The following is a 26374-nucleotide window of genomic DNA, read 5'->3' as shown; positions in this document are numbered from 1 at the left end:
CAACAAATCGAGAGTGACGATGAGCGACGAAGGAGTTACTCTTACGTGCTATTGAACCCCATTGTCCTCATTTGGCTATCAGCAGCAGTGTCTAGTTTATTGAATTCAGCTATGTTACGTCATCATACATCTCTGACGGTTCAGTGCTGGCGTAATAATAAGTCGCGTTCGTGCTGCTTGCCGGCTCGCTGTTCGTTCTCCTTTTCTTCAGCCCCTACCCAATCTTCAGTCTTCATCATCTAGATGAGGATATGGAAGCGATTATTCGGAATTTATTCAGGTACGTACTATGCAATTCAATTTAGTTTAATACTGATCTCAGCAGCCATACATAAGGAAGAGATCTGTCAGAGACTATACTATAGGAAGTGTGATAGCCGGTCCGGTATATGGCGGGTGCGAATCACACCATTGCTCGCGATAGTGCCTAGGTCGTTATATTCTCGCTGCCTATCATAGAAACTACAATGCTTATGATTATCATCATCTGCAACGATCAGCTACATGTGAAACGCAAGTTCGCGATGGGATACGCCAAGTTATGCCCTAGCACTCAATTTTATGCCTTGACGTGACTTGCAGGTTCTAAGTTCGCAACGAGAAGATGCCATTTCATACTTTGTCACTTGATTAACCATCGATATTAGTCCTTAGTGACTTAGCACCTTCATCGAATACAAATCGTGCCATCAAGCGTGCTTGGAAAATATCTTTTTATGGGTCTTGGCATTGGAGCGATTCTAGAGAGCAGATTGTACAAAAGCGCTAGACTTACCCTTCGAGCTTCGGCATCCTCGACGAATCCAACGAATTCCAAATCACTTTCATGTCCGCCGCAGTACCTGTTGTAGTAGACACTCACGCTGTCACTAATCCTCGACCTGTCGACCAACCAGATTCTCTTATCAAAGATGACATTGAGGACAAGGGTGAACTTTCTTATTCAGACATCAACGATTCTGTCGAGACCCTCGATGCCAAATGGTATGAGCCTCCAGACTCCTACGAATCTAAGCATCGATGGGATCCAGAAGCCAAGTGGACAACGCAGGAGGAGACCAGATTAAGGAGGACACTGGGTGAGTAACAGTTTATCCACTACCACATGAACACATGCCTATATGTTTGCATAGACATTCGTGTGGCTGCTTTTGCTTGTCTTTGTTTCGCAGCTCTTCAACTGGATCGGGGAAATGTGAGAACTCAAGACCACCAATAAAGGTAACTGTTGCTCATGTGAAGTTTAGATTACCAATGCCCTTTCGGATGGAATGCTCGCCGACATTGGCCTCACTACCGCAGGATGTAAGTGACAGTGTTCATTGCCACTATAACAACATGCTGACATGTACCAGATAATACTGGGATGACCATCTTTTATTGTTGCTTCTTGGTCGCCGAACTTCCATCTCAAATGAGTAAGTCACTTATTGGGACTTCGTATCTGAGAGCTGATATCTCATGTAGTATCAAAAAAGCTCGGTAGCGATGTCTGGATCCCCATCCAAATGATGGCTTGGTCAATTGTCGCTATTTGCCAGGTGGCTATTAAGGGAAAGTCTTCGTTCTACGCTACCCGAGCTCTCCTTGGTTTGCTCGAAGGGTAGGTATATCTTTCACGATGCTGGAACTATGCTGACTTTGTCGTAGTGGATTCATTGCCGATACAGTCAGTATACAACGCTGAATTCCCGTTCTGCTCCTCGCTGACTTATTTCTGCCACCCTCGATAGGTTCTCTATTTATCGTAAGTTAGATTTCCGCGCGCAATCAAATTCGAAATTGTTCAATGCTTACGAATGAAATCTCGATCTGCTACCAACAGCTACTATTACAGTACGTACTCCCCGTTGACTATATTTTGTAATGATGTGTAGTAATTATGTTGCCACAGCTGCCGCTGAACTTACCATACGGCTTTCTTGGTTCTGGGTTTCACTGACCACTACTACCATTATCGGTTCTCTCTTGGCTGCTGGCATTCTTCAGATGCGAGGCGTTCACGGACTTGCTGGGTGGAGGTGGCTCTTCGCTATCGAAGGCGCTCTTACCTTCCTCATCGGCTTCTGGGCTTGGTGGTACTTGCCCGCCTCTCCTACTGAGACCAAAAAGTGGTGGAGACCCAATGGATGGTTCACTGAGCGAGAGGAGACCATCATTGTCAACAAAGTCCTCCGAGACGACCCCACCAAGTCTTCTAGTATGCCTGACACTATGCTTGCGATGCGATGTCTGAGGATCTAACGTTGGTATAGTGCATAACCGTGAAGGCTTGTCGCCTATAGACCTTTGGCGCTCTATTGCTGATTTTGACATGTGGCCTCTCTACGTTGTGGGTAGATCCCGAAGTTGATCTATACGTGAGCTCATGCCTTCCCCTAGATCGGTTTGATTGCTTTCATTGTCCCTTCTACCGTCCAGGCATACTTTACTCTTACACTCAGGAATTTGTAAGCCTCTTGCATTCGTGGCACAATATTGCTATAACTCATATCCGTTTCAGGGACTTCTCCACCTTCCAGACCAACTTGCTCACTATCCCTAGTAACGTCATGTTTATCTTTATGAACCTTGGTGTTTCCTTCTTATCCAAGAGACTTAACGAGCGCCTTATCGTCACAACTGTCCAACCCATCTGGCATCTGATTTTCCTGATCGTAATTATTGCTCTCCCTGATGATGTTAACCGATGGGCAAAGTGGGTGGTTACCAGTCTGCTTATGGCTTACCCTGTAAGTGAATGTTGTGCTTACAGGATCTATCATACTGACAGTGTGTATGCAGTACTGCCACCCTATTTTGGTCTCTATGAACAGTATGGTAAGTGAAATTGTAGCGCTTTTAAGGCAATCCTGATGATACCATAGAACGCCGGGTCCGTCCGAACACGTACTGTTGCCAGTTCTGTGTACAACATGTTCGTCCAAGCCGCATCACTTATTGCCTCCAACATCTATCAGCCTTGTATGTTTTGCTCTCTATATCATTAAGGTCACTGGTTAACCAGTCTATCCCTGCTCAGCCGACGCACCCTACTATCACAAGGGTAATCGAGTCCTCATTGCTCTCAGTGTCGTCTCGATTGTCATGTGTTGGTCTGCCAAGGCCTGGTACATCTGGCGCAACAAGCAGCGTGCCAAGATCTGGGACTCTTGGACCATCTCCCAAAAGGAGGAGTATCTCGCCACTACCAAGGACCTCGGTAACAAGAGGTGGGTCGAACGGGATCATCAAATGACGTTCCGTGCTGATTTATTCTCGACTAGACTCAACTTTCGTTTTTTGCACTAGGTCTTTTCCCATTCACCGCCAGCACTCTTTGTCTGTATTCTTATTCCCGGCCTTGTTAGTTCCCCTTTTCCCTTTACTTACGGCAGAGTGTTGTCTATCGTCTTTTTTGGCGAATCGACTGATTATAGAGTGTAGCAACTAGAATATAGATACGAACCCCCTTTTGCCTTCTGTAATCTGTTGATAGCGCTATTTTAATGCAGAGGCTATCAAGACTATCAGCGGAATTTCAGTGCCGAGAAGGTGCTAAAAGAGTTTTTAATAATGGAACGGGCCGATGATTCGTTGCTGATCTTCACATTGATCAATCTCGAGCGTTGCAGATCCCCGATCGAAAAGAGATGCGGCATGTATCGAAACTGGGAAACGGAGCCTGGGCGGTAATAACAAGGAGTAAAAAAGATGTGGGATAATAATTAAACGAATACAGACGGAGTTGATAAGAATTCGCTAGGGATCCGAACGCTGTTCTTCAATAATTGACCCAATGGTTCTTCATCACCTTGCTTTCGCAACAGCCCTACTCGTACTCGGGGCTTTTTTAAACAACTTTAATTATAGTTCGATTCCATCTTCGACTACCTCAAAAACCCTGGAAAACAATTCCCTCACCTAGACGCATCACGCGCATCCGAACCATACTCCCACTCATTCTTCCAATCAGGTTTCTCCAATTCTTCTTGGAAACCCAAAGCACACTTATCAAACTGAACCTTGGGCAAGTCCTTAAAAAGGCATCGAATCGGCTTTCAAGAATCTGAGAGAACTTGAAGATTTCTCCGCCGGTAGCTTGAGATGATGGAGCGAGTTCGCGGTAAGGGTTGTGGCATGCTTCGCCAATAGTACATCTTTTGAGAACGAGCAGAAGTGCTTCAAGTCGGTTAAAAAGATTTTGGAGGTGGTGGGAGAGGGCAGGTTCGCCGTTGAGAATAGTAGAGTTGAAAGGAGAGAAAGCGCCGAGTTCGTTAAGAGGAGAAAGGAGGTTGTTGATCTGCTTTGGGTCTTTCTCGAGGTCGTAATGTTCTCGCTCGTCGGTACACCAGACAGAGTACGAATGAGAGTGAGACTTGTCGTCGTGCTCGTCGTGGATACGGAGAGTTCGATAGCCTTCATCTTATTAGTTTGAAACTCTTTTTATATAAGGATGATCATTTTTTAAGTCCTTCCGACTACTTACTGTTGTTCACTCGAGTGTGCCCGCCAAACACGCCGTCATCCACACCCAAAACCTACGTAGTACTTCCTGATAGTATGTCTAGCGATCTGACACTCAAGATTCTTTTCCCCGTGTTGGTGGAGGTTGGTCTTTCGTCCGTCATCAGTGTAGTCCGGGTTGGCGCCGGCATTGTCGAGGATGGTCAGAGAAAGGTCGATCATGCCGTAGGATGAGAGACTGTCGCGGAAACGAGACGTACGTGTTTTCATGTATCCCAAGGGTTATGGCGTGCAATAATATGGGTAATAAATGATAGGGGATGGGGGGTAGATTCTGCTCAAACGCACTACCTCGCGTATACATTGAATTGTTGTTGTTGTGCGCCTCCTTACGTGTTGCAAAGTTGCATAATAGCATGCAAAGGCGCCATTGTGTCGTTTGGGAACAAAAGAAGGTATCATCATCATATAATAATATCAAGATAGAGCATCATCGTCGTCACGCAAACCAAGGGCTTTGATTTTTGCATATGCGGCGATATAAGTCATTTGTTAGGGCACAGGCGGAAGAACGAAGAAGAGCGGAGTCGACGACTGAGAAGAGATATTATTTTTTGGACAGGGGACCACGCTGGCCAGCGAGATCTCAATAATGCTATATTGATCAATCACCATCATGTTGTTGTGTCACAGGTGCCATCATCCAGTTATGTCCCGAGGAGCCGCGCGACGTGTGCTGCTTGGCCGGATGGAAGGCCCAACGAATCATATATCCATAATAATAAAGAAAGGTCGATCGACTATCTCCCGGCGGAACATTAAAAATAATTAGCAATTCATTCGTGCAAGGATAACAGGTAAACAAGTAATGCGCTCGTGACTTCTACGTCCCCAGCTAAAACGAGCTCATCCCTCAAATATCTCGTAATAAAAAAGAATCAATCTGTACATTTCCGATATCCAGTTAATATCCGACGGACAACAAAGCTACAGAAAGTGACGACAAACATTAACAATACCCTCGTCGGACATCATCAACACCGATGATACAGGGCAACAAAGTCTGCGCTTCCCGTTGATTTTCGACTGTTTTTTTCCCTTCATGCTGCTACATAAATTATGTATTACGTTGCTTATTATTGCATGTTCGCTTGTTGTTCAAACGAGAATGCAGAGCATGCAGACAATGAGAGATGACTATGACGATCCAATTGATAGATTATATTATTGTTCTTCTAGCGTGGCTCGCGGCTTGGATGTGCCTGAATTCCGTAGGTTCTCTCGACGTCTATTTGCTGCAGTTAAGCCGATAACCGACACAGAAGAAGAGCTGTGATGTGTGAAGCTGGACATTATGAGCTGTGAACTGTTTGAACAGACGGTCGTGATACCAATCAATGGACACACCACCACACCGGACAGTGACATCCGATCGCAAATTTTTACTCTTAACTTCATCCTTCGGACCCCTGAAGGATAGGAGAACGGCAAAACGCACAATGCAGGTTATCGGCCCCAGACGCATAGATCAGGAACAGGAAATCAAAGATCTACAGAGAGAAAGAGGTGGTTGGAAGGCGGAAACACTGGACGATCGATACGTGGAAAAAGTGCATGTCCTACGTAGATAGCTGCTGCCATATGCATCTTCTTCCGTATGTGTCGGCGGCGGGAAAGGTGAGGGTCAGCAAAGGCCCTGAAGGATCAGGCCTACTGTACCTCCTACTCAACGCCTACAACTTATGAGTTTTGAGGTTGATTCCGCCTGAACTCTGAAGACTAGAAAAAAAAATAGATCACAAAAGACCGTACGCAAGAAAAAAGAGCCGCAGAATTGCACAAGATGCAGTTGAAAAGGAGGGGGCCGGGTTCTGGGACAGCAACCGTAACAGCAGTACCATGCGCCTTATTGAAATTATTTGACGAATAAGTCATTCAAGAGTCATGTCAATTGCCATACCACCAATTTTCAATGGCCAAGGCAATGATTGACCAACCCAAACCCTTATGACCCGTGCGTGTCCCGTCAGTAGGGGAGGACAGGCGAGGAAGTGATCACTCATCGCTCGTTGCCCGTCAGGCGCGGTCGCCAGGGAAACAGATACTTCTACTATGATTTTTGAGTACTTGTTGATTATTACGTTGCGTTGCGTTGTTTGCGGCTTTCGTCGTCCCGCGTTTTTAAGGACTATATATTATATGTCTACTATGGATTGTTCGGCTTTCTCTTGGTATCGGGTCAAGGATGCCCGTATATGCATGGCAGTGTGGAGCTTCATATTTTAGCACGCCAGATGATGCATGGCATGACCTCACCAGACTAGCTCTGGTGTGCCAGAGAGGCTTGGGGAAATTTAGATGAAAAGGTTGACGTCTGACGCGTAACGCGGTGGAAGTGGCACCCTTTGAGGATGCACACTACGCGACTCTACCCTGCAGGGGAAAGGGAAAGACAGTCGCGATGATTTTCTCAAGTTGATTGAGGGACCTATCTATTGCAGCATATCAACACCCACCGGCAGCCAACAGCCGCCTCCGACATTACCTCTTCCCATACCGCACAAGCCCTCATACTTACACCCAACTCTCTCTTCTGTATCCTTCAAGCCACCCAATTCTGTTCATTCTTCCCCTTGCCTACTGTCACGACCCGCTTCGTAGCTGGCATAGCCAAGGGCGATCACAACCAAGTCTGCCCAGCAACCTTTTGCAAAGTGACCAACCAACGACACCCACAGTCCATACTCTACTACGTGAGCGCCGGATCGCAACGGGCGGTGAGCTCTATCTGCAGATTCTCCGCATACTCCGACCTCCTCCATTGCTTCGAATCCCACCACTGTATCTACCTCTTAAATTTGTTTCGCCTTCTTGATCTCGTCCTCCGTTCATTCATCCATCCATCCACCCGTCCAAATCCTTGGTCGCATCTGCGCGACGGCACCAGAAGACGCGCTCAGACGGAATTGACGGTCGAGGAAATCGCGCTAGGCTCGCAAAAAGCGGCACCGCACCTAATACCTAGTGTGCCGGACATTACCACACTCCCTTTCGACCAACAACCTTTGCTTTACCAATTCTTCCCGTATGCTGCAAAACTAGCCCTGCACCAAAACTCATCCCTTCCCATTTTATTCTGTATACATGCCTCCAAGCTGCATATAGCTCCAGTCGGCGGTTCGTATATAACACTATAGTGTCTAAAATCTGATCTCGGTGCGTGCCCCCCTCCGTCTCATTGGTCTCTCTCTGTGCCTCCTGATCAGAGATGTATGCCGGATTATATGATGTTATCATCGCCGGCATAGTTCGCTGACAATGCCCGTCTCTTGTAGGACAATTTTCAGCATTATCTGTCTCCGCTACAACGCTCCTATTCCCGCCTCGTCACCATGGCGCTCTTCGGCTCTTCACCGCTCGTGGACGCCTTTCCATCTCCTCGATTTTCCGAACCTCCTTCACCCACCAAAACGGAGACCGATCTCCCCATCGATGTCGATCAATCCTTCAACTCGTCCTTGTCGCTTAGCGACTCACCCTACTTTTCCCCTACTCCTTCCATGGCTGTGGGTGCCAAATCTGCTGGGTCGTCCAGTATGCTCTCTGCCGCTCCTCCTTCTTTCTCACTGAAGTGTAAGCAACCTGAGGCTGCTCCGACTCAAGTAAAACCACCGTTACAGTCGAAAAGTACCACTGAGACGACGCTTGGTTCCGGACAGTTGAGCCGAGGGCGCTCCTTTGGGATGGACATCACTAACAATGTTCTGCACCAGCCAGACTCCAATATAAGGAACAACAAGGGCAAGATGCTCCCTCCAGCAGTGCCCGAAGCCAGGATGTTAAAAGCCAATGCGTCTGTACCTATGCAATGGACGTCATCTAACGAGGAATTGGGTGAATGCTCCAAGAATTCGTCTCTATTTGGTGTCCCCAGGACGGAGGTAGGTGATATCCACAGCTTGATGCAAGAATCTATTAGCTAATGTTATCATTTACAGAGTGACCCCGCTATTTCAGGGTCTCCTCTCTCTTCCTTGAGTCGGGATGACAGCGCCATGCAGGTTGACTCACCCCAAATCAGGTCAAACTCTCGACCAGGATCGCTCATGGCATCACCTGCGCTAGGCGGACCTGCATCATGTTCAAGTTCTCCTGACCTCGGGTCATTCTTTTGTGACTCACCTGCTCCATCATCTCAAGCGCCACCCGCTAAGCGACGTAGCCTTGTCAGTGGCCCTCCAGCGTCCCCTTCGTCTGGTTCCCCTTCAGCCAAACGCACATCTTTAGGGCTCGGTGTCTCACGCCCTCCTTTAGACAAGACTGCTTCATCTAGTGCACTGCTCTTTGGAGGGGGAAGGGCGAATACAGTGGCTTCTCGGCGTGGACCTTCCTATAAAAGACCTACTCTTGGTCCGCTTGCGGCTCCATCCTGCGATGCCAGTAGAACTGCTTCAACCAACTCTGCCTTCCCCATCCTATACGGGCCACCTAAGCAGACCCTCGGCCAATCTGGTACATTTCCTCGTGCAGCCAATGCACCTATGCGACGAGCTTACTCTGTATGTGACCAAAACACTGCAAACGAGATGGACGACGACGATAGCGAATTTGAAAACTCCCCTTGTGTTGGTGCTCACGCTGAATATGCACGGAGATACGGTGCACGCATGGGCCCCAGAATTGATGGGTCGCCCGGATTCAAGTCCGTCCGAGCTTCTATTGCCGCGTCGGGTGAAGGTGTCGTCAGTCCACTTCATAAAGGAAAGAAAACGAGCCCTTATGGGCCTGGAGGGCTACCTGGGTTCGGAGATAATGAAATAGATGGAAAAATCTTGCCCTGTCACAAGGTAAAAGAGGATGGTTTGGTGAGGATTACACCCGATACCGTAAGTTTTATTTCATGGCTTTTGTCCCAGTCGCTAACAGTTTACCAGCTTGACGAGCTGCTCAGCGGCAAGTACTCACATAAGATCAAGCGCTACCATGTCCTCGATTGTCGGTTCGATTATGAGTACGATGGTGGTCACATTGCTGGCGCAATCAATGTGAAGTCCATGGACGCCCTTGACAAATTGCTTCTTTCTGAGGCTGATGGAATTCACGCCGACGGCGAATGTCTGCCGAGACCCAGTCGAAGTGGGCAACTTGAAGATGGCCAACCAGTAGTCCTTATATTCCATTGTGAATTTAGCGCCAAACGAGCCCCTACTTTCGCCAAACATCTCAGGTCTCGAGACCGTCTGCTCAACAATGCCATTTATCCTAAGATATACTATCCCGAAGTTTACATCCTCGAGGGCGGTTATTGTGGGTTTTACCAGACTCGACCGGAACGTTGTGATCCCAAGGGCTACACGCCCATGGACGATCCCAAGCACTTTGAACGTCGAGACTCAGATTTGCACGACTTTCGCAAGTTCAGCCGCACTCGGTCGTTCACTTATGGCGAGCAACAGCAACCTTCCTCTCGCGCCCTACTCCCATGTCCTCCTCTCGCTTTTGCTGCGGCTTCGGCTGCTGCTGCTCGTCGGATCGGCGCTCAGGGGGGGAGTACCAGTGGTAACAATACAATCAAAGAAGAGGACGACCAGGATAACAGCTCCTCACCGCATCCGGGGGATAGCAGTGCGGAGATGGATACCGACGCTAGCCCTTGCCCACGTGCGGTCTTGAGTCTCGGTCAACCGCCGATTTTTGGCTCAGCGAAGACACGAGTGCTGGGGAGAGTAGGGTTCAGCCGTGTCGCTTCTTATGCTGGTACTACCACCATTCCTGCTCCACGACCGTAATGCTCTTGCACAACGTCACGTCTTTCACGAACAACGACTTTCATGATAATACGCACGTCTTTCAAGCGCTCAGTTTGCATCTCGGGATTTTTCACCAGAGATTTTCATCCTGCCAGCTTTCGCATTGTATCATCCCAACGCATAGCATTTCGCATTGTTTTTACGACCTTTTCATTCCCTTTCACATCAACGGTTGGCCAATACGGCTGCTTGATGCCTGTTATTTTACCATTATATTGCCCTGTGAATATACGCATTGTGTACTACTGTATCTATATCGATAACCTATCTAGTTTAGAACTCCGGACACATAACGGACAGAGCCCAAATAGATAGATAGCGTGGTATCTGTGCGAGATGACTGCTTCATTTAGCTACGACCGCTCTATAATTTGCACAGTCGGTCGACCAGCAACTGGGATTTGAAGATCACAGCTTCACTAAGAAGGATCCATGCATGTCACAACTAATAACGTACAACTATTCGTACCCAGAGCAATTAAATATAAACAGTCGAGCCCGCTCGCAATATATTAATGTTACTACAGCTTGTAAGGAGCCGCACTCGCAGATCAATGTTGAAAGCCCTCTCTATTATGAATCGACAACGGTCGGTTCGGCAGCACTTCCATCTTGCACAGGCGAAGTTTGTAGAGATTGGTCTAAAGGTGATGGAAGGTTAGTGGGTTGATTGACCGTGGATTTGGGGTTGAGTGACAGGGCTGCTGTAGTGGATGGGGCTGTGGGTGGACGGGATGGAGCAGAAACGGCAGGTTCCAATCCAGCGGCAATCTGAACACTGTCAGCGTAGGCGACAAACAGGACATGGAGAGGGCAGATTTACCCAAGCTTCGCGGTACACTCTCCAAACACTGTCTTTCGATCGTCCTTCTCGAACAGCAGACTCCTTCAGTTCATTCTCAATGGAAACTTTGGTGGCCACACCGTCAAACTTTTCACGCAAAAAAGTAATCATATCCTTCAGATACCGATTGTCTCCCTCTATGAGTCTGTAAAGTTCAGGGATATGCGATGAAGGAAAGGCGCTTCGAACACGGCGTGGAAGTTCAGAACGAGGCACGGGGCTTGACATAGCAGCAGCGGTAACAGGAGAAAGTTTGGTTATGGGACCCGGTTGTTCTTTTTGAACAATAGTTTCCACTGACAAGAGACAGCGAACATTGAGATTGTGGCCAATAACGGTGGTGCTATAGTTAGCCTTGTATTGTTGAGGAGTATCTGTAGACTCGAAGGTGAACGGATTGAGGGATACCGGAGTATCTGTAAATTTGTAAGTATTGAAAGTGAAAACCGAAGGTTGCTTGCCCACTCACCATTCAAAAGCTGGATACGGTATGACTCTAGCCCTTCCGTCCCCTTCTCTCCAATCCTATTCTCCCAAATAGGCCCCTTCCAGTTGGGCACAAGTTTAACAATCCTTTTGATCGGTTGCTCTTTGAGTTTTTTAACGTTCCTGGACAGTTTCTCCGGCTCCGGAGCATCATCCACATCCATCGAATCCGGTTGCGTAGCTTCAACGTCTTCTGAGTCATCAAGCCAATCATCGAACTCGCCCTCGTCTTCTTCGTCTTCATCTTCCTCTTCCTCCTCCAAGTTCTTTTCACCACCGAAATTGTCAACATCCTCACCTTCATCATCATCTTGCCATTCATCGCCCGAATCATAAGAATAGTCGAAAATCGGGTCTTGGGCGAAGGGCGTTCTGGGTCCGACAACAAGAGATTTTTTGGTAAAGGTACCAGAATAGGGCGGCCTTGGTTGCTGATCGAATGCCAAAGTTTTCCAAGGAAATCGTCGTCGATCCCGTAATTGGTCAAGAACTTCTCGAGGCTCTTCAGCGACTTGCAACGCAGCCCATAACTCTCCAACGCTTCCATCAATGGGTGCAACTTTGAACCCCCGAGGGAGGTTTCTTCTGGGATGTCGCATCTGGTGACCATGTTTCTTTAAATGATCCTTGATGAAGTCTGTAGCCAAGTTTTAGCAAATTGTTCAACTTACGTGCAAAATACCCTACCTTGGGACGACCAGCCCTCAACATCCGGAGACCCCTCGTTGATCCATTGCTCAACTTTCCCCCCCGAGATATCACCTGCAGCGTGATTTATGCCATTCTCGATCCTGATCCATTCGTTTACTTTCGCGGTCTTGACGTATTTCTTTGGCGGCAGAGGCCGGAAAGTTTTTTGGTAGTCACTGAGGGCTTGATTGCTACTGCTGACGCTAGGAAGTGCAGTAGTTTTTTTCGCGATACAAGTCGGCTTTGGCTTGAAAAACATGCTCATAGCTTTGGCCTGCTTGGCCATGGCCTCTTCCTTCTTCTTGACTTCCCGCTCCTTTGCGCTGTGTCTTGTTAGATGACTATGTTGATCAGTGATTAATTACGTACGCCTTTTTCTCGGCCCAGATAGCTTTTTTCTCATCTCTCTGCTTCTTTTTTAAACGGTCTGCTTCAATCTGATTGTCGATTAGTTAGCTAAGGGAAAATAAAAATGAGACGGCCTACCTCTTCAGGGGTTCTCCCAGGCTTGATAGGTGAAGATCCCCCATGAGATGCTGCGTCTTCATCTGGCCCTTCGCTTTCATCGACGCGAAAGATTGATTGAGGAGAGTCCTTCTAGATGTCAGTGTCAAGCAGAATCCATTAGCACGTACTTGGATCTCCTTGGGTAGAGCACTCTTTTCGGCGGTACTTGCGGATTTTGATGGTGTGTCTTTTTGGTCCTTGCTTCCACCAACCAATTCAATCTTTTGAGCGTCTGTCATTCCTTGTAAGAGCTTAAAGCATTCCTCGGTCAGACTTTCTCGCTCCGTCCTCCTTGCACGTAATGCCTCAAGTTCTTCGGATGGGAACCATTTTTCAGGCTCGTTTACTTCCCAACATCGGATTTGAAGAGATGAAGGAATTTTTACACTGTTAGGGAATTGAGAAGGAAAAAAGCCATAATGGCTGAGTGTGAACAATTTCCGGCTGATAACTGTAAGTACTTCATTGGGAAGAGATTCTACGCAAAAATTAGTAAATGAAGGTAACAATGATAAATAAATTGCGCACTTTGTTCGGCAGGCTCGAGGCCCAAAGCAGCTTTCAGTTGCTTGACAAACGAACCCTCATTAGCTGAAGACCTACTTTTTTATTAGCTAGTCCTCTTCATCCGCAATGAAAGCCCCTACATCTCGTTACCAGCCATTGCAATGAGAGCCCAATGTTCCTCAGGGATTTCATTTATAGTTCTTCCACCTTCCACTTCGTCTAGAACGTATCCTTGAAAATTAAGAATTCCTGCAGATAATAGCAGATGAATATGTTGATTTTTACTTATGAACGTGAAAATACACTCACTCCTTCTGGGAAGATTTCGAGATGGAAGAGCCTGTTTGAAGAGCAGTTTGCGATTCCTCAACTCAAACAACGGCTGCCCTAGTGTAGCTGACAAAGAAATGTAAGTCAATGCAGTTGGGTTGTATGCGCATTTGCTCACCATCTAATGCCTTTTTCTTTTGTGTAGCCCCATTTTCTTTTCCTTCTCCTTCCGAGCTACTATTTAACACGTCTGAGAAGCATCAGCCATATTACACTTTCGTTTCGACGCGTCAACTCACCATCTACTTTCCGCTTTGCGCCTAAAACGGTTGAGTGGCTGGTGTTTCGCACGTTGGAATTAATGACCATAGGTTTGATGGGCTTGGAGCTAGACATGTTGACAGTTGGATTTCTGGAAGTCATTAGGTCCGTGGGGTATCTCGAATGGCAATAATAACGGAGATTGCTGTCGAGCGACAATCTCCTCGCGGTTCCTTCCACAGACCGACGCGTCGAAATGAGCACGACGCGCTTCGGAAAACTGAGGCGTTATATGCCACGTGCTGAGCAAAGTGATGTGGCACCATTTCAACTCGACAGATTTCAGATGAAGAAGAAAATCCCGCCAATTACCGAACAGGCTCTCGGTGTGGCGTATGCTAGGATACGCAACGCAGAGATCCGCCACAAAAGAATTATTTAGTAGAACAGTTAGCGGCGGGCGGAGATCAGCATTATGATGACGCAATTAAGGTTTCTCAGATGTCGGACCAGATAGTGCGGAATTCCCCCCACCCCCACTGCCCGCTGAACCTTCAAGAAAGCCAAGAAGACTGATGAGGTGGATGATGGATGACGGAAGGCTTGAACCGGAAGAGCGTCCGAATTCTGGACCACGCAGCCAACCCTAAATAAATAAAACTGCCAAATACCTAACTAATAATTAATAATATCGTTAAACGCAATATAACGACGTCAAACCAAAAAGACAATGGCGTGTGCTGTGATCATCGAGTTCTGAACAATTATTTTTCCGTATTGCGAGCGACTCGACACTTCTTGTCATCAAGGTAATGGTGACTTAATATATGATACATGATATTTTTCTTCTGCATCTTCGCCTTCATCTGAACACGCCTAACTTTGCTATTCACTACATTCTACCTTCTGAACAAAGCGGAACTCTGGGGAGCTAGTGAGTACAGTTTGCTTTTGTACCTACTCCGCGGTTTGCACCCGGCTTCTTCCTTCCCTTTTCAACCGGATTGAGTCGGGCAAAGAAAACGTGCCAATAGTCTAGCGCAGTAACGGAAGATGCCGATATCGCGCTTATTAGACACACGTTTTAACCTCTCCTTTTTCTGCAGGACAAAAAAAGAGCGTTCAAGGTGGATCGTGCATGACAACTGGCGACTTGTTCCGGTTGTCCCCAGTTTTAAGAGACCAGAGTTTTGCACGCATCATGCTATAGTCATGGGGCCAGTTACAGTAAAAAAATAAGGGCTCGTTGAGCACGGGTCCTCACGAATGCTCTCTATTTTAGATCTTTAAAAAATTCCCTTTGCCTTGTCAACGACCACCAGGTCCTCATCTTCTTTCTTTCTATCTTCCTTCTTCCATCTCTTATACAGTCAAACATTTTCAATAGCCTTCGACTTTTCAAGTCTTCAAAGAAATAGTCGCTGATCATTCATCGACGCGATATCGATCTATAGTAGCAAGATCTATAGCAGCAACGACCGACTCATTTTTTTATCTGATAGTCGCTTTCGGCCGACGTCGCTATCAAACCCAACCGACTCATTACTGCCAAAAATCTTTCCTCCATTGTCTTCCATCGATTGAATCATCATCTTTTCGAAATTCTTCTTTCTATATCCCATCAGTCATCAAAGTGCTTCCCCCCTCGCCGCAGGCCGATTCTGCTTTGTCATACACTCAACCTCCTTTCAAGTCCATATCTCATCTCCTTCAAAGCCAGTTTGTGGACGAATACGGACTTCAGCCCAGCGATCAAAGCTCTGACTAGTGTCATCCCATCGGAGCGTAGAATTGGGAGGATATAAAAGGAGTGCATTTTCAGTATTCTAGCATTCTCAACGATCTCGTCTCAACATTCGATCTCAGCTGGTCATCGGAGTAGAAATTGGAAAACTTTGGAGTTCAGCTCTGCCTATATTGTCAGGAATATATAGCAGGAAGACGACAAGTGATACTTGGTGAGTTTTCATTTCCGTCATATCAAAAAAAGCCTTTAGTTTGCTTTACATCTTCGTTTAAAAATTTGTCACCGCCACCTCAAACTTTTAAACGCACGTTCGACGGCATGTTGCTGACAACCATGAACAATCAACAGTTTTGTAACAAGTGTGGCCTGCTTCGCACGTTATCCAAACCACTTCAAACCATGTTCGAGGAAGATTTCGAGAGGTGCTTCATCTGCCAAGGGCCATCCAAGGGGTAAGCGTTTCTGTGCGAATGAACTCTATAGTAGTACTGACGTCAACCTTCCCAGACTCTATTGTTCCTCAATGTGTCGGCAAAAGGACCAGGGCTCTTTCTCTCCCCAGGTTAACCCTGACCAGGAATCAGTACACATAACCTCCCAGCTTCCACCTGCCCTTAGCCCGCACGTTCGTCCCATGAACACCATCTCTCTTTCCCCACGGAACTCAGGACAACCTCGGGCAACTAGCAATGGGACTTCTTCCGGCTCATCCTCTGTGAATTCTTCCCCTCTGCACTCACCGCAAACAAATCCTTCAGATCTTGATTCCCCCCAAAAGGGTCTTTTCAACCTTCCTCCACCAGCCTACCCGGTTACGCAGTTCGGTGCACCACCTTCTGCTGTACCTATGAAAATCCCCCCCCTTCTACCCAGAGCTTCACCCATTTTTGGTGCCATTGGCACACCGGGTTCTCAGGGATCAACGGTTTACCCTCATGGTGCATCAATAGATACGTTGCGGTTCGGTCGAAGGCCTGGAGCAGTCAACAGTGTCACTTCTCCCAATGCCCTCATTCCTCGTTGCGCGTGTGGCTTGCCAGCCAACCATAGGACACGGGCCAGGAGTAAGGATCGCGCGGATGTTGTTGACTCTGGGTTTTCCCGTCTTAGTCTGGGACCTTCTGTAGTGGCTCGAGAAGAACCCATCAGCAGATCACTACGTATTGTCTCCGACTCTGCCATTCCACCTTTCACTCTTTCCCCCAAGGGGACGCCTCAGACTATTACTGCCACTCTCAACCATTCAGGTCCTTTCCACACTGAGCAATGTTCCCCTGTCGCCCCGAATAATGTCCTTTCGCGTTCCCGATCTGATCCTATTCCCCCTTCACCCAAAGTTGGAAAGCGCACATTAGCGCCTGTCCCAGTGGTTTCTACCATTCTTCCCATCCGACGCCAGTCTTCCCATGAACCCGAGCGTCGAACGAACGTATTGGAAGTCTCCAATATCGATTCCCCTCGACGCGGAAGGAGTAGAGAAAGGCAAGAGCACCATGGAGATGCCGAAGACTGTCCTCCTGCGATTTTGAACCATCCTCCAGAAAGGGAAGCTGCCCCGTCCCGGTCGAGGACTAGGCGGGATTCCAGACGGAGGAGTGGAGAGCGATCCAGGTCACGACCAAGAGAAAGAATCAGGGACCTTGACATGTCTCGAGACAGGGAACACGACGGACAGAGGTCTCCTGTTTCTCACGAAGGCCCCCAAATCCTACCAAGCTGGTCTCGACCAGCTTCAGTTGCCGACCATGTCGTTCCGCTTTCTATGAAGGGGCAAAGCAGTGGTGACAAGGAGAAGTATGCGAGAGATGAGGATGAGAGGAAGAGGGAGGAGTTACGGAGGGCGACAAATCAGTTCGGCCAGGTTTTCGGCGTTGCCGCTGGATAAAGAGCGGATGAGATAGCAAAATAAAGGAGTAACATTGTATATTTCAAAAGAACACATGTTCCATCATCAGTATTCACACATTTGCATAGTTCACAAAAGGGGCATCATTGCCTCACGTACATACATCATTCACAATAGCATCAAACATTACATACTCGTCTCAATGCATGAAAACGATAGCATCTTTTTACGTTTTCGATACCGCATGGTCCAGTTACGTTTGCAGGGGGAAGTAATACTCATCGCCATTGCAAGTGGACCATGTTTTCAACAACCATGCGTCGTGACATCGGCGGCGGCGCGAAGACAGCAGGCCAAAGAATGAAACAGCTGTCTCACAGTACTGACAGTAACAGGAGTGATGTTAATGACCTCGGAACAGTATAATATTATTGGCACCTTCTACACACTCTAGTCACGTCGGTCCCAACAATTATCAAGTAATTTAATAATACGCCTGTCTGTGCAAGTAGAAGAAGATAGAGAAAATGCTCCGTTTGCCGGCAGCTACCGTCGCGTCGTAAGCTTGAGTTATAATAATGGCCTCAATTATTATTACAGAAAATTACAAGGCTAAAATATATACAATCATCAATTCCTGCTATTATTATCGTATAATTGCCACACCACGTAGTACAACTTTTGTGGCTTTCCCAATGACGTGCCTGGGTGATCTTTTGCATGCACGATGATGAAGCTGGTCAACTTCTAGCAGGCGCCAACCTTAGTCCTTCCTCCTCATCATTTCTTAATATTTCTTAATTTCCACAACTCACTCACGACCGACCACTCAAGACAGTCAGCAAAATACAGAATGGTTGTGCAAGATCTTGCACAGTCCGTCTTCTCATCTGTCTCGGAGTCTCTCGTAGAGGTTGCAAAGAACAAGAACAAAAATCCGTAAGCCGGTTTGGTTACCTTCTAGTCCTATTTCAGCCATGAATAACACTGACGATCAATATGTCACAGCCCACCACCATTAATCTTGCGGCATAGTTTATTCTTTCTCCCTCTCTTTGTGTCAATCTCAGCACTTGTACTCCTTCTCTCTTGGGCGGTCCCTAAAGCGTACACCTTTATTCGCACAAAACTCTACAGACAATCTTATCAACCTTTGCTCATCAATGACGAAGAACTAGATGTTGAAACAGAAGCTGTGGAAGTGACTCCCATTCCCCCCTCTATGCCGTCCGGCGGTCTTCTTGCCGACTTCAAAGCGCATGTTAGATCTATGAAAGAGTTTGGTTCTGTGCTGTTCGGCCTGGAGATTTTGCGAACCTTATGTCTGTGTGCTCTTTTGGGTCTCAGTATATATGCCACAATCTTGGCCGAATCACCAGAGGAACATCAGACTGTGTATGAAGACGGAACTGTCGAAGATATGGCCAAGCAATGGGGCAGGAAAAAAAACAAGAAGAAGAAGGGCAAGCACTCCAAGTCTACTGTGGATGATTACTCTAGCTTGGAATGGGGAGAGTTTGGCGTTTCCGGATTCTACGTGAGTGTCTATAGGCTAATTCAACGATTATTAAGAGAGCTTCGTACTGACTATTCACAGCTCTATACTCTCATCTTCTCTTTACTTCTGCTGACGCTACGCCCGGCAACCCGTCTTCGAAGACATATCATTACCCACCTTGACTCTCTTCTCTTGCTTGCTTTTGCTGTGTACGCCTATCGTGACATTTGGCCACTTTTCACCTTCAACCTCGACCCTGCGGACATCAACACTCCTGTCACTTGGGCTCGTGTTGCTATTCTCACAGTGTCGGCAGTGCTCATCCCTCTTGTGCGACCGAGAACTTATGTCCCTGTTGATCCCGAGAATCCTTCGCCCCCGGGAGAGATTCATCCTGAGCAGACTTCCCCCTTGCTGTTCTACATGTTCTTCGAATACATGACAGGATTGGTCTGGAAAGCTTGGAAAACACCAGCCCTTCCTTATGAAGATTTACACCCTTTGGCCGATTATGACCGGGCGGAATATCTGTACAAGGTGTGATGAATTTTCATAATCACCGGCTTCACTGACTTTGTCTTCTGTAGCAACATATGGATAAGCTTGATCCTGTCCGACGAAAGGAAAAAGGTCTCAAGCCTCGAAACTTAGTTCTCAGTTTGGCGTCAGTGTTTAAGAAGGAGATCGTGATGGTTTCTCTCATGTCAGCCTTGTCCGCGATCTTTGAACTTTCTGGCTCTGTTGGTATCAACCAGTTGCTTGACTATTTGGAAAAGGACGGCAAAGGCCATAGTCTTCGTCCAATCGTTTGGATCATTTTCCTCTTCCTCGGGCCCACCTTCGGCTCTCTTACAATGCAATTCTACATCTTCACTACCACTAGGTCCCTCGTTCGGAGCGAGGCTCTTCTTACCCAGTTACTCTTCGATCATGCCCTTCGACTGAGAATGAAAGACCAGGTGGATGACGATCGGGAGAAAGAAGTGGATAGCATGACGAATGGCGAAGGCTCAGCCCCGTTGATCACGGTGGAAGATGTGGAAGAAGTTATTGATCATGCTCCTGGAGCTCCAGGAGAGTTCCACGATAGGTTCGATAACGAGACGGAGGAGGAAAGTACTGCACAAGGTAATGGCAAGCGAAAATCGGCTCCTCAGTCGACCGATGCTACAGAAGTTGGTAGTGCCAACGGTTCTAATAAGGACGCCGCTGTCGATAGGAAAGCTGCTGCCGATGAAGAGGCGAGGAAGAGCAAGGGTCAAGGGTTGGCGGGAAAGATCAATGTGCTTATGGCTGCGGACATCGAGTCAGTCATTGAAGGTGTGTATGGTATCAGACCAATATGAAGGCAACATGCTAAGGAATCATTTAGGACGTGACCTTGCCTTAATCTTCGTTTACACCCCTGTTCAGTTTGTTCTTTGTGTCGTCCTGCTCTATCGCATCCTTAGCTGGAGTAAGTGACCTTCAATAGTGCGAGAAAAGCCCACACTGATGACGTATGGTTATAGGTTCTCTCATTGGGATGTTGACGATGTTCATCACTCTTCCTCTGCCCGGTCTACTCACTAAACTCAATGCCCAATTCCAGCAGAAGCGAATGCTCGCGACTGATTCCCGTATCGATACGATTACTGAGTCTATCAACGCTCTGAGAATCATCAAGATGTTCGGTTGGGAAGACAGAATCAAGGAGCGTGTGGCTGCCAAGAGGGAGGAAGAATTGACCTTAATATGGCAAAGGCGATTGATGAACCTGTGAGTTATGCTCCAGCCGGTGGGATATATGTCAATGCCGCTTACAATATCGACAGTTTCACCACACTTTTGAACACTGTGTTGCCTGTTCTTACTATGACCGTTACTTTTGCTGTTTACACCACTATCCAGAAGCAGCAGTTGACAGCTGCAAAAGGTTTGTGTCAAAATCATCAATTTGGCCAGCGTTAATAACGTCTTTCGAAGTGTTTACCAGTATGACGGTGTTCGAACTAGTAAAGGGTCAATTGGGAATGGTAAGTCGTTGCTCGACCTAGTAAGCCAGGTTACTGATGCTTTTTACATCAGTGTTTCTATCTCATCAACTCTGTCGTCACTGCTTGGGTGTCTGTTCGACGGTTGGACAAGTTCCTACACGAGGTGAACATTTGCAATGCTTTTACGTCTCTTCTCGCTAACCAAGTTTGTAGAGTGAGATGATTGATGAATATTCTGAGGGCAAGCTGGCAACCATCAAGCCTCCGGAGCAATTAGAAGCGGAGCAGGAAGGACTTATCCGAATTCACAACGCCACGTTCACTTGGGGTAGTGAGCTCTATACCTCCACCGAAATTCCTTTCAGGTTGAGCATTGAAGACACGACTTTCAAGAAGGGCAAGATTAATTTGATCACTGGGCCTACAGGTAGTGGCAAGAGTTCATTCTTGAAGGTAATCTCAACCGCTGATATGCGAATCAAGTCGCTGATCTGGTGCTATTAGGCTTTGATCGGAGAACTTCATTTCGAACAGAAGCAGGGCGCCTTTTACCACCTTCCACGTGAGGATGGAGTGTCGTACGCTGCTCAGGAAAGTTGGTGTACCTCCGACTCTGTTCGGGACAACATTCTTTTCGGCGAACCTTTTGAGGAATCCAGGTACTGGAAAGTTATCAGCGCTTGTGGTCTTGAGCCTGATTTGAAGCTGTTCGATGATGGCGACTTAACGGAAGTTGGCGAGAAAGGCATTACCCTCAGTGGTGGTCAAAAAGCGAGGCTCACTTTGGCTAGGGCGATATATTCCAAGACTGCGGTCGTCTTACTTGATGGTAAATCTTTTTTATCAATCGAAGATATGATGCTCATCCTTTACGGCAGACATTTTCTCTGCATTAGACACCCTTACGTCCAGATGGATCATCGACAATCTTTTGAGTGGTGACCTCGTCAAGGACAGGACTATTTTGCTTATCGTATGTTTGGGATCATTCACTGCAATGTTGATCACTGACATATGAAACAGACTCATCACATTCATCTTGCCGCTCCGGTGGCCGATTTCATCATCACGCTCAATGAAGATGGCAGTGTTCGCAGCCAGGGCTCTATCAAGGAGGGTACCCTCGACGCAAGCGAACTTCAAGAAGCCGAAGAGGCCGAGGAACAGGAGCTCAAAGAGGCCAAGCAAGGGGAGAAGAAGGTTGAAGAGAAGCCTACCACTAAACTTATTCAGGCTGAAGAAAAAAGCGAAGGAAGAATTTCCAGGAAAGCATTGTTCGCATTCTTCAGGTGGGTGAAATGAATCTCAATGTGAGACTGCGCAAATGTTGACTGAAGTACAGAACATTCGGTGGTCCCATCTTCTGGTTCCTCTACTTTGGTCTTCTTGTCGGCGGCCAGGCCATGTCGTCCTTTGAAACATACTGGCTGGGTCGTTGGGCCCGAGCTTACGATCAAGCAGAGGATCCAAGAAAGGTCTCTGTGACGTTTTATCTAGGCTTGTATTTTGTCTTCGTTCTCATCGGTCTCGTGCAGCTTGCAGCTTCAGCCATTATTTTCTATATGGGTGCCGTGAAGGCGTCGCGAGAGGTTCACAAGCGTTTGGTGAACACAATATTTGGCGCCTATATGAGGTTTTTGGATTCGACTCCGGTTGGAAGGATTATCAGTCGTTTCACTAAGGATATGAAGTCCGTTGACGGCTCTTTCACCGAAGTAAGTCATTCGCTAGTTGATATTAGCACCAAGAAAATTAATTGAAATCGATTCTCATAGACTTTTGCAAACGTTGCCGATGTGACCGTTGGATTGGCACTGAAGATTATTGTTGTCATTTCGCTTGTCCCATTGTTCTCTCTTCCTGCGGTCGTGAGTGTCACTTAGGTTGGTGAGTGCATAGAAGCTGATTACATTTTTGCAGTTCATTGGTTGTCTGGGCGGTATTTTGGGTGAGATGTACATTCATGGCCAACTCAGCGTGAAGGTGAATCCAAAGCTTTTCGACCTTAACAACTCCAAGCTAACGAGAGTATCACAGCGAGAGATGTCTAATGCCAAGAGCCCCTTGTTCTCGCATTTCTCTGCCGCCTTCAATGGTATCGTGTCCATCAGAGCTTACGGGGCCCAGCAGAAGGTCAGAAAGGAAGCCCAGAGGAGAGCTGACAAGTATACTAGAGCAGCAACTGCTGTAAGTGCCGTAATCTGCTTCCAATTGGCTCACCTGCTTATGCTCTCGTGTTTCTGCGCGATTTGTTCTTTCTCTCATCTAGTTGTACGTTGAATTCTGGGTTCCAAACCTTCACGAGGCTGATCTAAAATTGTAAAGCTACAATCTTAATCGTTGGGTAACCATTCGACTTGACATGCTTGGCGGCTTGTTCGCAGCTTCGCTCGCTGCCTTCTTGGTATATGGCCCTAGGCTCGACGCGTCTACCTCTGGCTTCGCTCTTTCTCAAGCCATTTCATTCTCATCCATGATTCTCGTGAGTTCCATCCTAGTCTCAAAAAGTGGACATATAGCTGATATACGTCACAGTGGTGGGTCAGGATGGTCAACGAGATGGAAGTTCAAGGAAACTCTGTCGAAGTAAGTAAAATGTTTCCTCAATGGCTTGTCGCTTATCCTCATATAGCGTATTCAAGACTATTTAGTCATCCCTCAAGAACCCGCTTTTGAAGAGTCCAAGCAACCTCCCGCAGCTTGGCCTACATCCGGAGAGATTGTTCTTGATCATCTTTCTGCCAAATACTCTAATGATGGGCCGCTCGTCCTTGACAACCTTAATCTTACGATCAAAAGCGGCGAGAAGGTTGGCATCGTGGGAAGGACTGGTAGTGGCAAGTCGACCCTTGCCTTAGCTTTGTTGAGGATGTTGCCCACAACTGGAAAGGTTTTGATCGATGGAGTCGATACGGGAAAGATCAACTTGCATGCGTTGAGGTCAAATGTGACCATCATCCCTCAAGATCCTGTGGGTATCTTTTAGCGTCTTATTTTGTTTGGCTCATGCAGTTTCGGCAGATCCTGCTTTCAGGCAGCCTCCGTTTCAATCTTGATCCCTTTGGCGAACATGACGATTACGAGCTCAACGATGCTCTTCAACAGTCTGGCCTTGGTGCTACCCGCCAGCCTGGTGGTATTGGCGCGGCTACACCTCAGCGATTAACCCTCGACACCCATATTTCCGCTGGTGGTGGTAACTTGAGTCAAGGCCAGAGGCAGCTTGTGGCGTTGGCGAGAGCTCTGGTGAGAAATAGCAAGGTCCTCATACTTGATGAGGTACGTCTGTTGGGGTTAAGGATGATTGATCGTAACTGACTACAATATACTCATAACAGGCGACAGCGTCTGTTGACTTTGACACGGACACACTAATTCAAAAGTCTATTCGCGACCTGCCTTCCTCGTGCACTGTCCTTACAGTCGCCCACCGGCTTTCAACCATCATGGACTATGACCGAGTCCTCGTCTTAGGAGCGGGAAAAGTGTTGGAATTTGATGCGCCCGAAACATTGAAAAAGAATAGCGATAGCTACTTTGGAAAGTTGTGTCAGGCGATGGAGGGGAAGAGTAGCGACGAGCGTTGACAGACTTCTTTCTGAGTGTATAAATTAGATATATAGTAATGCATTCCGCTATTCCTTCTGAATCTAGTAGGTACTGGCAATTGTCTACCAATCATTCAATGTCCATGGGTCGGCGAAGTCATTTGTGATGAACAAATATCGATTATCGCTCCTCCTCTTGGTGATGTGCGATCGCCAAGTCCTTTTAGCGTGAATTAATAATGGAAGTGAGAACAGGCAGACTAATTATAAGTCCGCAATGGTACAGTATCCGAGGCATTTTCATCGAGCAATAAATAACAGTTATTAAAATCAAGCACGTTTTTGGCTTTATCATGAGTCACAAAGGCGAATTTCACATTTCCAACGCAACAGCAGCAGAGCTAACGCTGATTAGCGGTTGGTAAATGACGTTTATATTCGCGCTCCAGCACTGTAACCGGGGGTATTAAACCTGGGATGACTTTTGTAAATGAGGACAAGAAGGTCGCAATTAGAAAATGATAGGATTGATTAGAAATCAGAAAGGAAACGATGATAACAAGGTTCCAGGCCCGAAGAGCGTACCTGAATTTTTCCTTAGAGATGGTGGGTAGGATACCACCGACTGTGGATTACGGCTTACGGGTGAAGGGTGGTGATATGGTGGGCACGACCGACGACTCCCTCTTCTATATTATGCCACCAGAAACCAACATTTATTTGATACCAGCAGCATCCAGCCAGGTCAGCAGGACACCACGCCAATACTCAGCTTATTTCCCGCAAAGCACCCACTTTTATTTCATACCACGTTCTCTCAATCCCCTGCCACTGCAGAAACCCATCCCCACTGCGCCTGCCACACTCGCCAACTCACCGTGACCGCGCTCCACCGTCACCATCAGCCCATCAACGCAATTCTGTACCCAAAGTCACAATACAACCGATAACTTCCAAGCCAAATTCTTACGCTTCCTCTTACTTCATATACCATTCGACGCCACCACACTTTACCCATTACCACAGGCATAAAGGTCCGGCACCTGATACGACCGCCGTATCACACCTCCGCACCAAGAACGTGACGTCTGGTTGCATTCATTCTTGGGTATCCATTTCGTCACTGCACGCCTCAGTATATAGATCCGTCAAAATGAACCCACACAAAATGGCAAGTCCACTTCCTCCGCTTTTCCGTCGGTTTCATAATTGGAGCATTGCGCTGCTATTGTCCTTTGAGGTCCCACGCAAAGGAATCTCGTCACTGGCAGGTGGATGAGGGCTTTTCAAGGGACTGTCCAAATGGTTCAAATAGACGAACCCTTTTTCCCAAGATGTGTCGGTATGGAAAGGAAGGGGTAATGAAATACCATTATCCTTTGTTCCTTTCGCTTGCCTGGATCGCTAGCAGTGAAGCAACCTTGCCATGGCTGTAGTTGTTTTTATCACTGTTGGACCATTTGATAGCATTTGCCCATATTTGCCGTACGATATAAGATCCTGCCAGTATACGTAGCTGACATGGTTGTGTTCCCGGTGATACAGAATAAGGTCGATATCTCGGTATGTCGCTTACTATCTATACAATCTCATGCTTCTGCTGACGTGAAGTTCGAAGCAAATGAACGAGCAAGACCAGAAGGCGTTCAAGTTGTATGGCAAGGTACCCGGAAAAAACCTTCTCACCAAAATGCAGAAGGCAAGTATCATGAAAAATGCATGGGCCGGAACGTACAGACTGACCGACTGTGTACTATAGGAGCGAAAATACTTTGACTCTGGTGATTACATGATGTCCAAGGCAGGTGTGCCAACTGCCTCCCCTCCTGGGACTGCACACCCCACCCCCGAAGCGCAAGTCGGCTTTTCAGAATACAGGGTCTCGTACTTATGCTGTTCACAGTGTCCCTCACGCCTCTCCTCCATCCGGTCCCGGCG

At 47.2% G+C, this 26374-nt stretch overlaps 7 protein-coding genes across 8 annotated transcripts in view; 5 read left to right on the top strand and 2 right to left on the bottom strand.

Moving 5' to 3' along the window:
- Positions 1-826: 826 nt before the first annotated feature.
- On the top strand, positions 827-3291 carry CNBC6410 (hypothetical protein; the record flags this gene model as incomplete). Its single annotated transcript, XM_771158.1, has 13 exons — positions 827-1079; positions 1134-1195; positions 1248-1305; positions 1356-1418; positions 1468-1603; positions 1878-2200; positions 2256-2332; positions 2383-2450; positions 2504-2732; positions 2785-2820; positions 2868-2964; positions 3023-3212; positions 3267-3291. The coding sequence occupies 13 exons, from the start codon at positions 827-829 to the stop codon at positions 3289-3291; spliced, it is 1617 nt and encodes a 538-aa protein (XP_776251.1).
- A 583-nt stretch (positions 3292-3874) lies between these two features.
- On the bottom strand, positions 3875-4668 carry CNBC6400 (hypothetical protein; the record flags this gene model as incomplete). The annotated part of the gene is made up of 2 exons (XM_771157.1): positions 3875-4398; positions 4560-4668. The coding sequence occupies 2 exons, from the start codon at positions 4666-4668 to the stop codon at positions 3875-3877; spliced, it is 633 nt and encodes a 210-aa protein (XP_776250.1).
- A 3170-nt stretch (positions 4669-7838) lies between these two features.
- On the top strand, positions 7839-10235 carry CNBC6390 (hypothetical protein; the record flags this gene model as incomplete). The annotated part of the gene is made up of 3 exons (XM_771156.1): positions 7839-8387; positions 8445-9332; positions 9381-10235. 3 exons carry the CDS (start codon positions 7839-7841, stop codon positions 10233-10235), a joined length of 2292 nt encoding a protein of 763 aa, XP_776249.1.
- A 594-nt stretch (positions 10236-10829) lies between these two features.
- On the bottom strand, positions 10830-13983 carry CNBC6380 (hypothetical protein; the record flags this gene model as incomplete). Its single annotated transcript, XM_771155.1, has 12 exons — positions 10830-11027; positions 11080-11516; positions 11570-12223; positions 12274-12599; positions 12646-12713; positions 12763-12873; positions 12912-13261; positions 13312-13382; positions 13431-13539; positions 13600-13686; positions 13739-13810; positions 13860-13983. The coding sequence occupies 12 exons, from the start codon at positions 13981-13983 to the stop codon at positions 10830-10832; spliced, it is 2607 nt and encodes an 868-aa protein (XP_776248.1).
- Positions 13984-15967: 1984 nt separating this feature from the next.
- On the top strand, positions 15968-17453 carry CNBC6370 (hypothetical protein; the record flags this gene model as incomplete). The annotated part of the gene is made up of 2 exons (XM_771154.1): positions 15968-16020; positions 16076-17453. The coding sequence occupies 2 exons, from the start codon at positions 15968-15970 to the stop codon at positions 17451-17453; spliced, it is 1431 nt and encodes a 476-aa protein (XP_776247.1).
- Positions 17454-18267: 814 nt separating this feature from the next.
- Positions 18268-24475, top strand: CNBC6360 (hypothetical protein; the record flags this gene model as incomplete). Its single annotated transcript, XM_771153.1, has 23 exons — positions 18268-18353; positions 18423-18951; positions 19012-19449; positions 19500-20232; positions 20285-20368; positions 20424-20670; positions 20727-20827; positions 20878-20927; positions 20980-21051; positions 21102-21341; positions 21393-21717; positions 21767-21861; positions 21912-22177; positions 22231-22603; positions 22664-22756; positions 22809-22871; positions 22926-23075; positions 23158-23159; positions 23214-23370; positions 23424-23474; positions 23521-23859; positions 23910-24167; positions 24227-24475. The coding sequence occupies 23 exons, from the start codon at positions 18268-18270 to the stop codon at positions 24473-24475; spliced, it is 5001 nt and encodes a 1666-aa protein (XP_776246.1).
- Positions 24476-25589: 1114 nt separating this feature from the next.
- Positions 25590-26374, top strand: part of CNBC6350 (hypothetical protein) — a gene marked incomplete at both ends in the record, with an annotated part of 1157 nt that continues 372 nt past the window's right edge. The window contains 5 exons of one of the 2 annotated variants that reach the window (XM_771152.1): positions 25590-25607; positions 25982-25999; positions 26055-26135; positions 26196-26290; positions 26340-26374. The exon at positions 26340-26374 is cut by the window's right edge and continues 184 nt beyond it. In XM_771152.1, the coding sequence (XP_776245.1) occupies positions 25590-25607; positions 25982-25999; positions 26055-26135; positions 26196-26290; positions 26340-26374 (247 nt within the window). Of the gene's footprint in view, positions 25608-25957; positions 26000-26054; positions 26136-26195; positions 26291-26339 lie in introns of those variants that run through there. The other variant, XM_771151.1, reaches the window with a different exon arrangement.

This window comes from Cryptococcus neoformans, chromosome 3 (genome assembly GCF_000149385.1).
Source record: "Cryptococcus neoformans var. neoformans B-3501A chromosome 3, whole genome shotgun sequence".
NCBI classification, from domain to species: Eukaryota; Fungi; Basidiomycota; class Tremellomycetes; order Tremellales; family Cryptococcaceae; genus Cryptococcus; species Cryptococcus deneoformans.
This window is presented reverse-complemented; position numbering and strand designations above follow the sequence as displayed.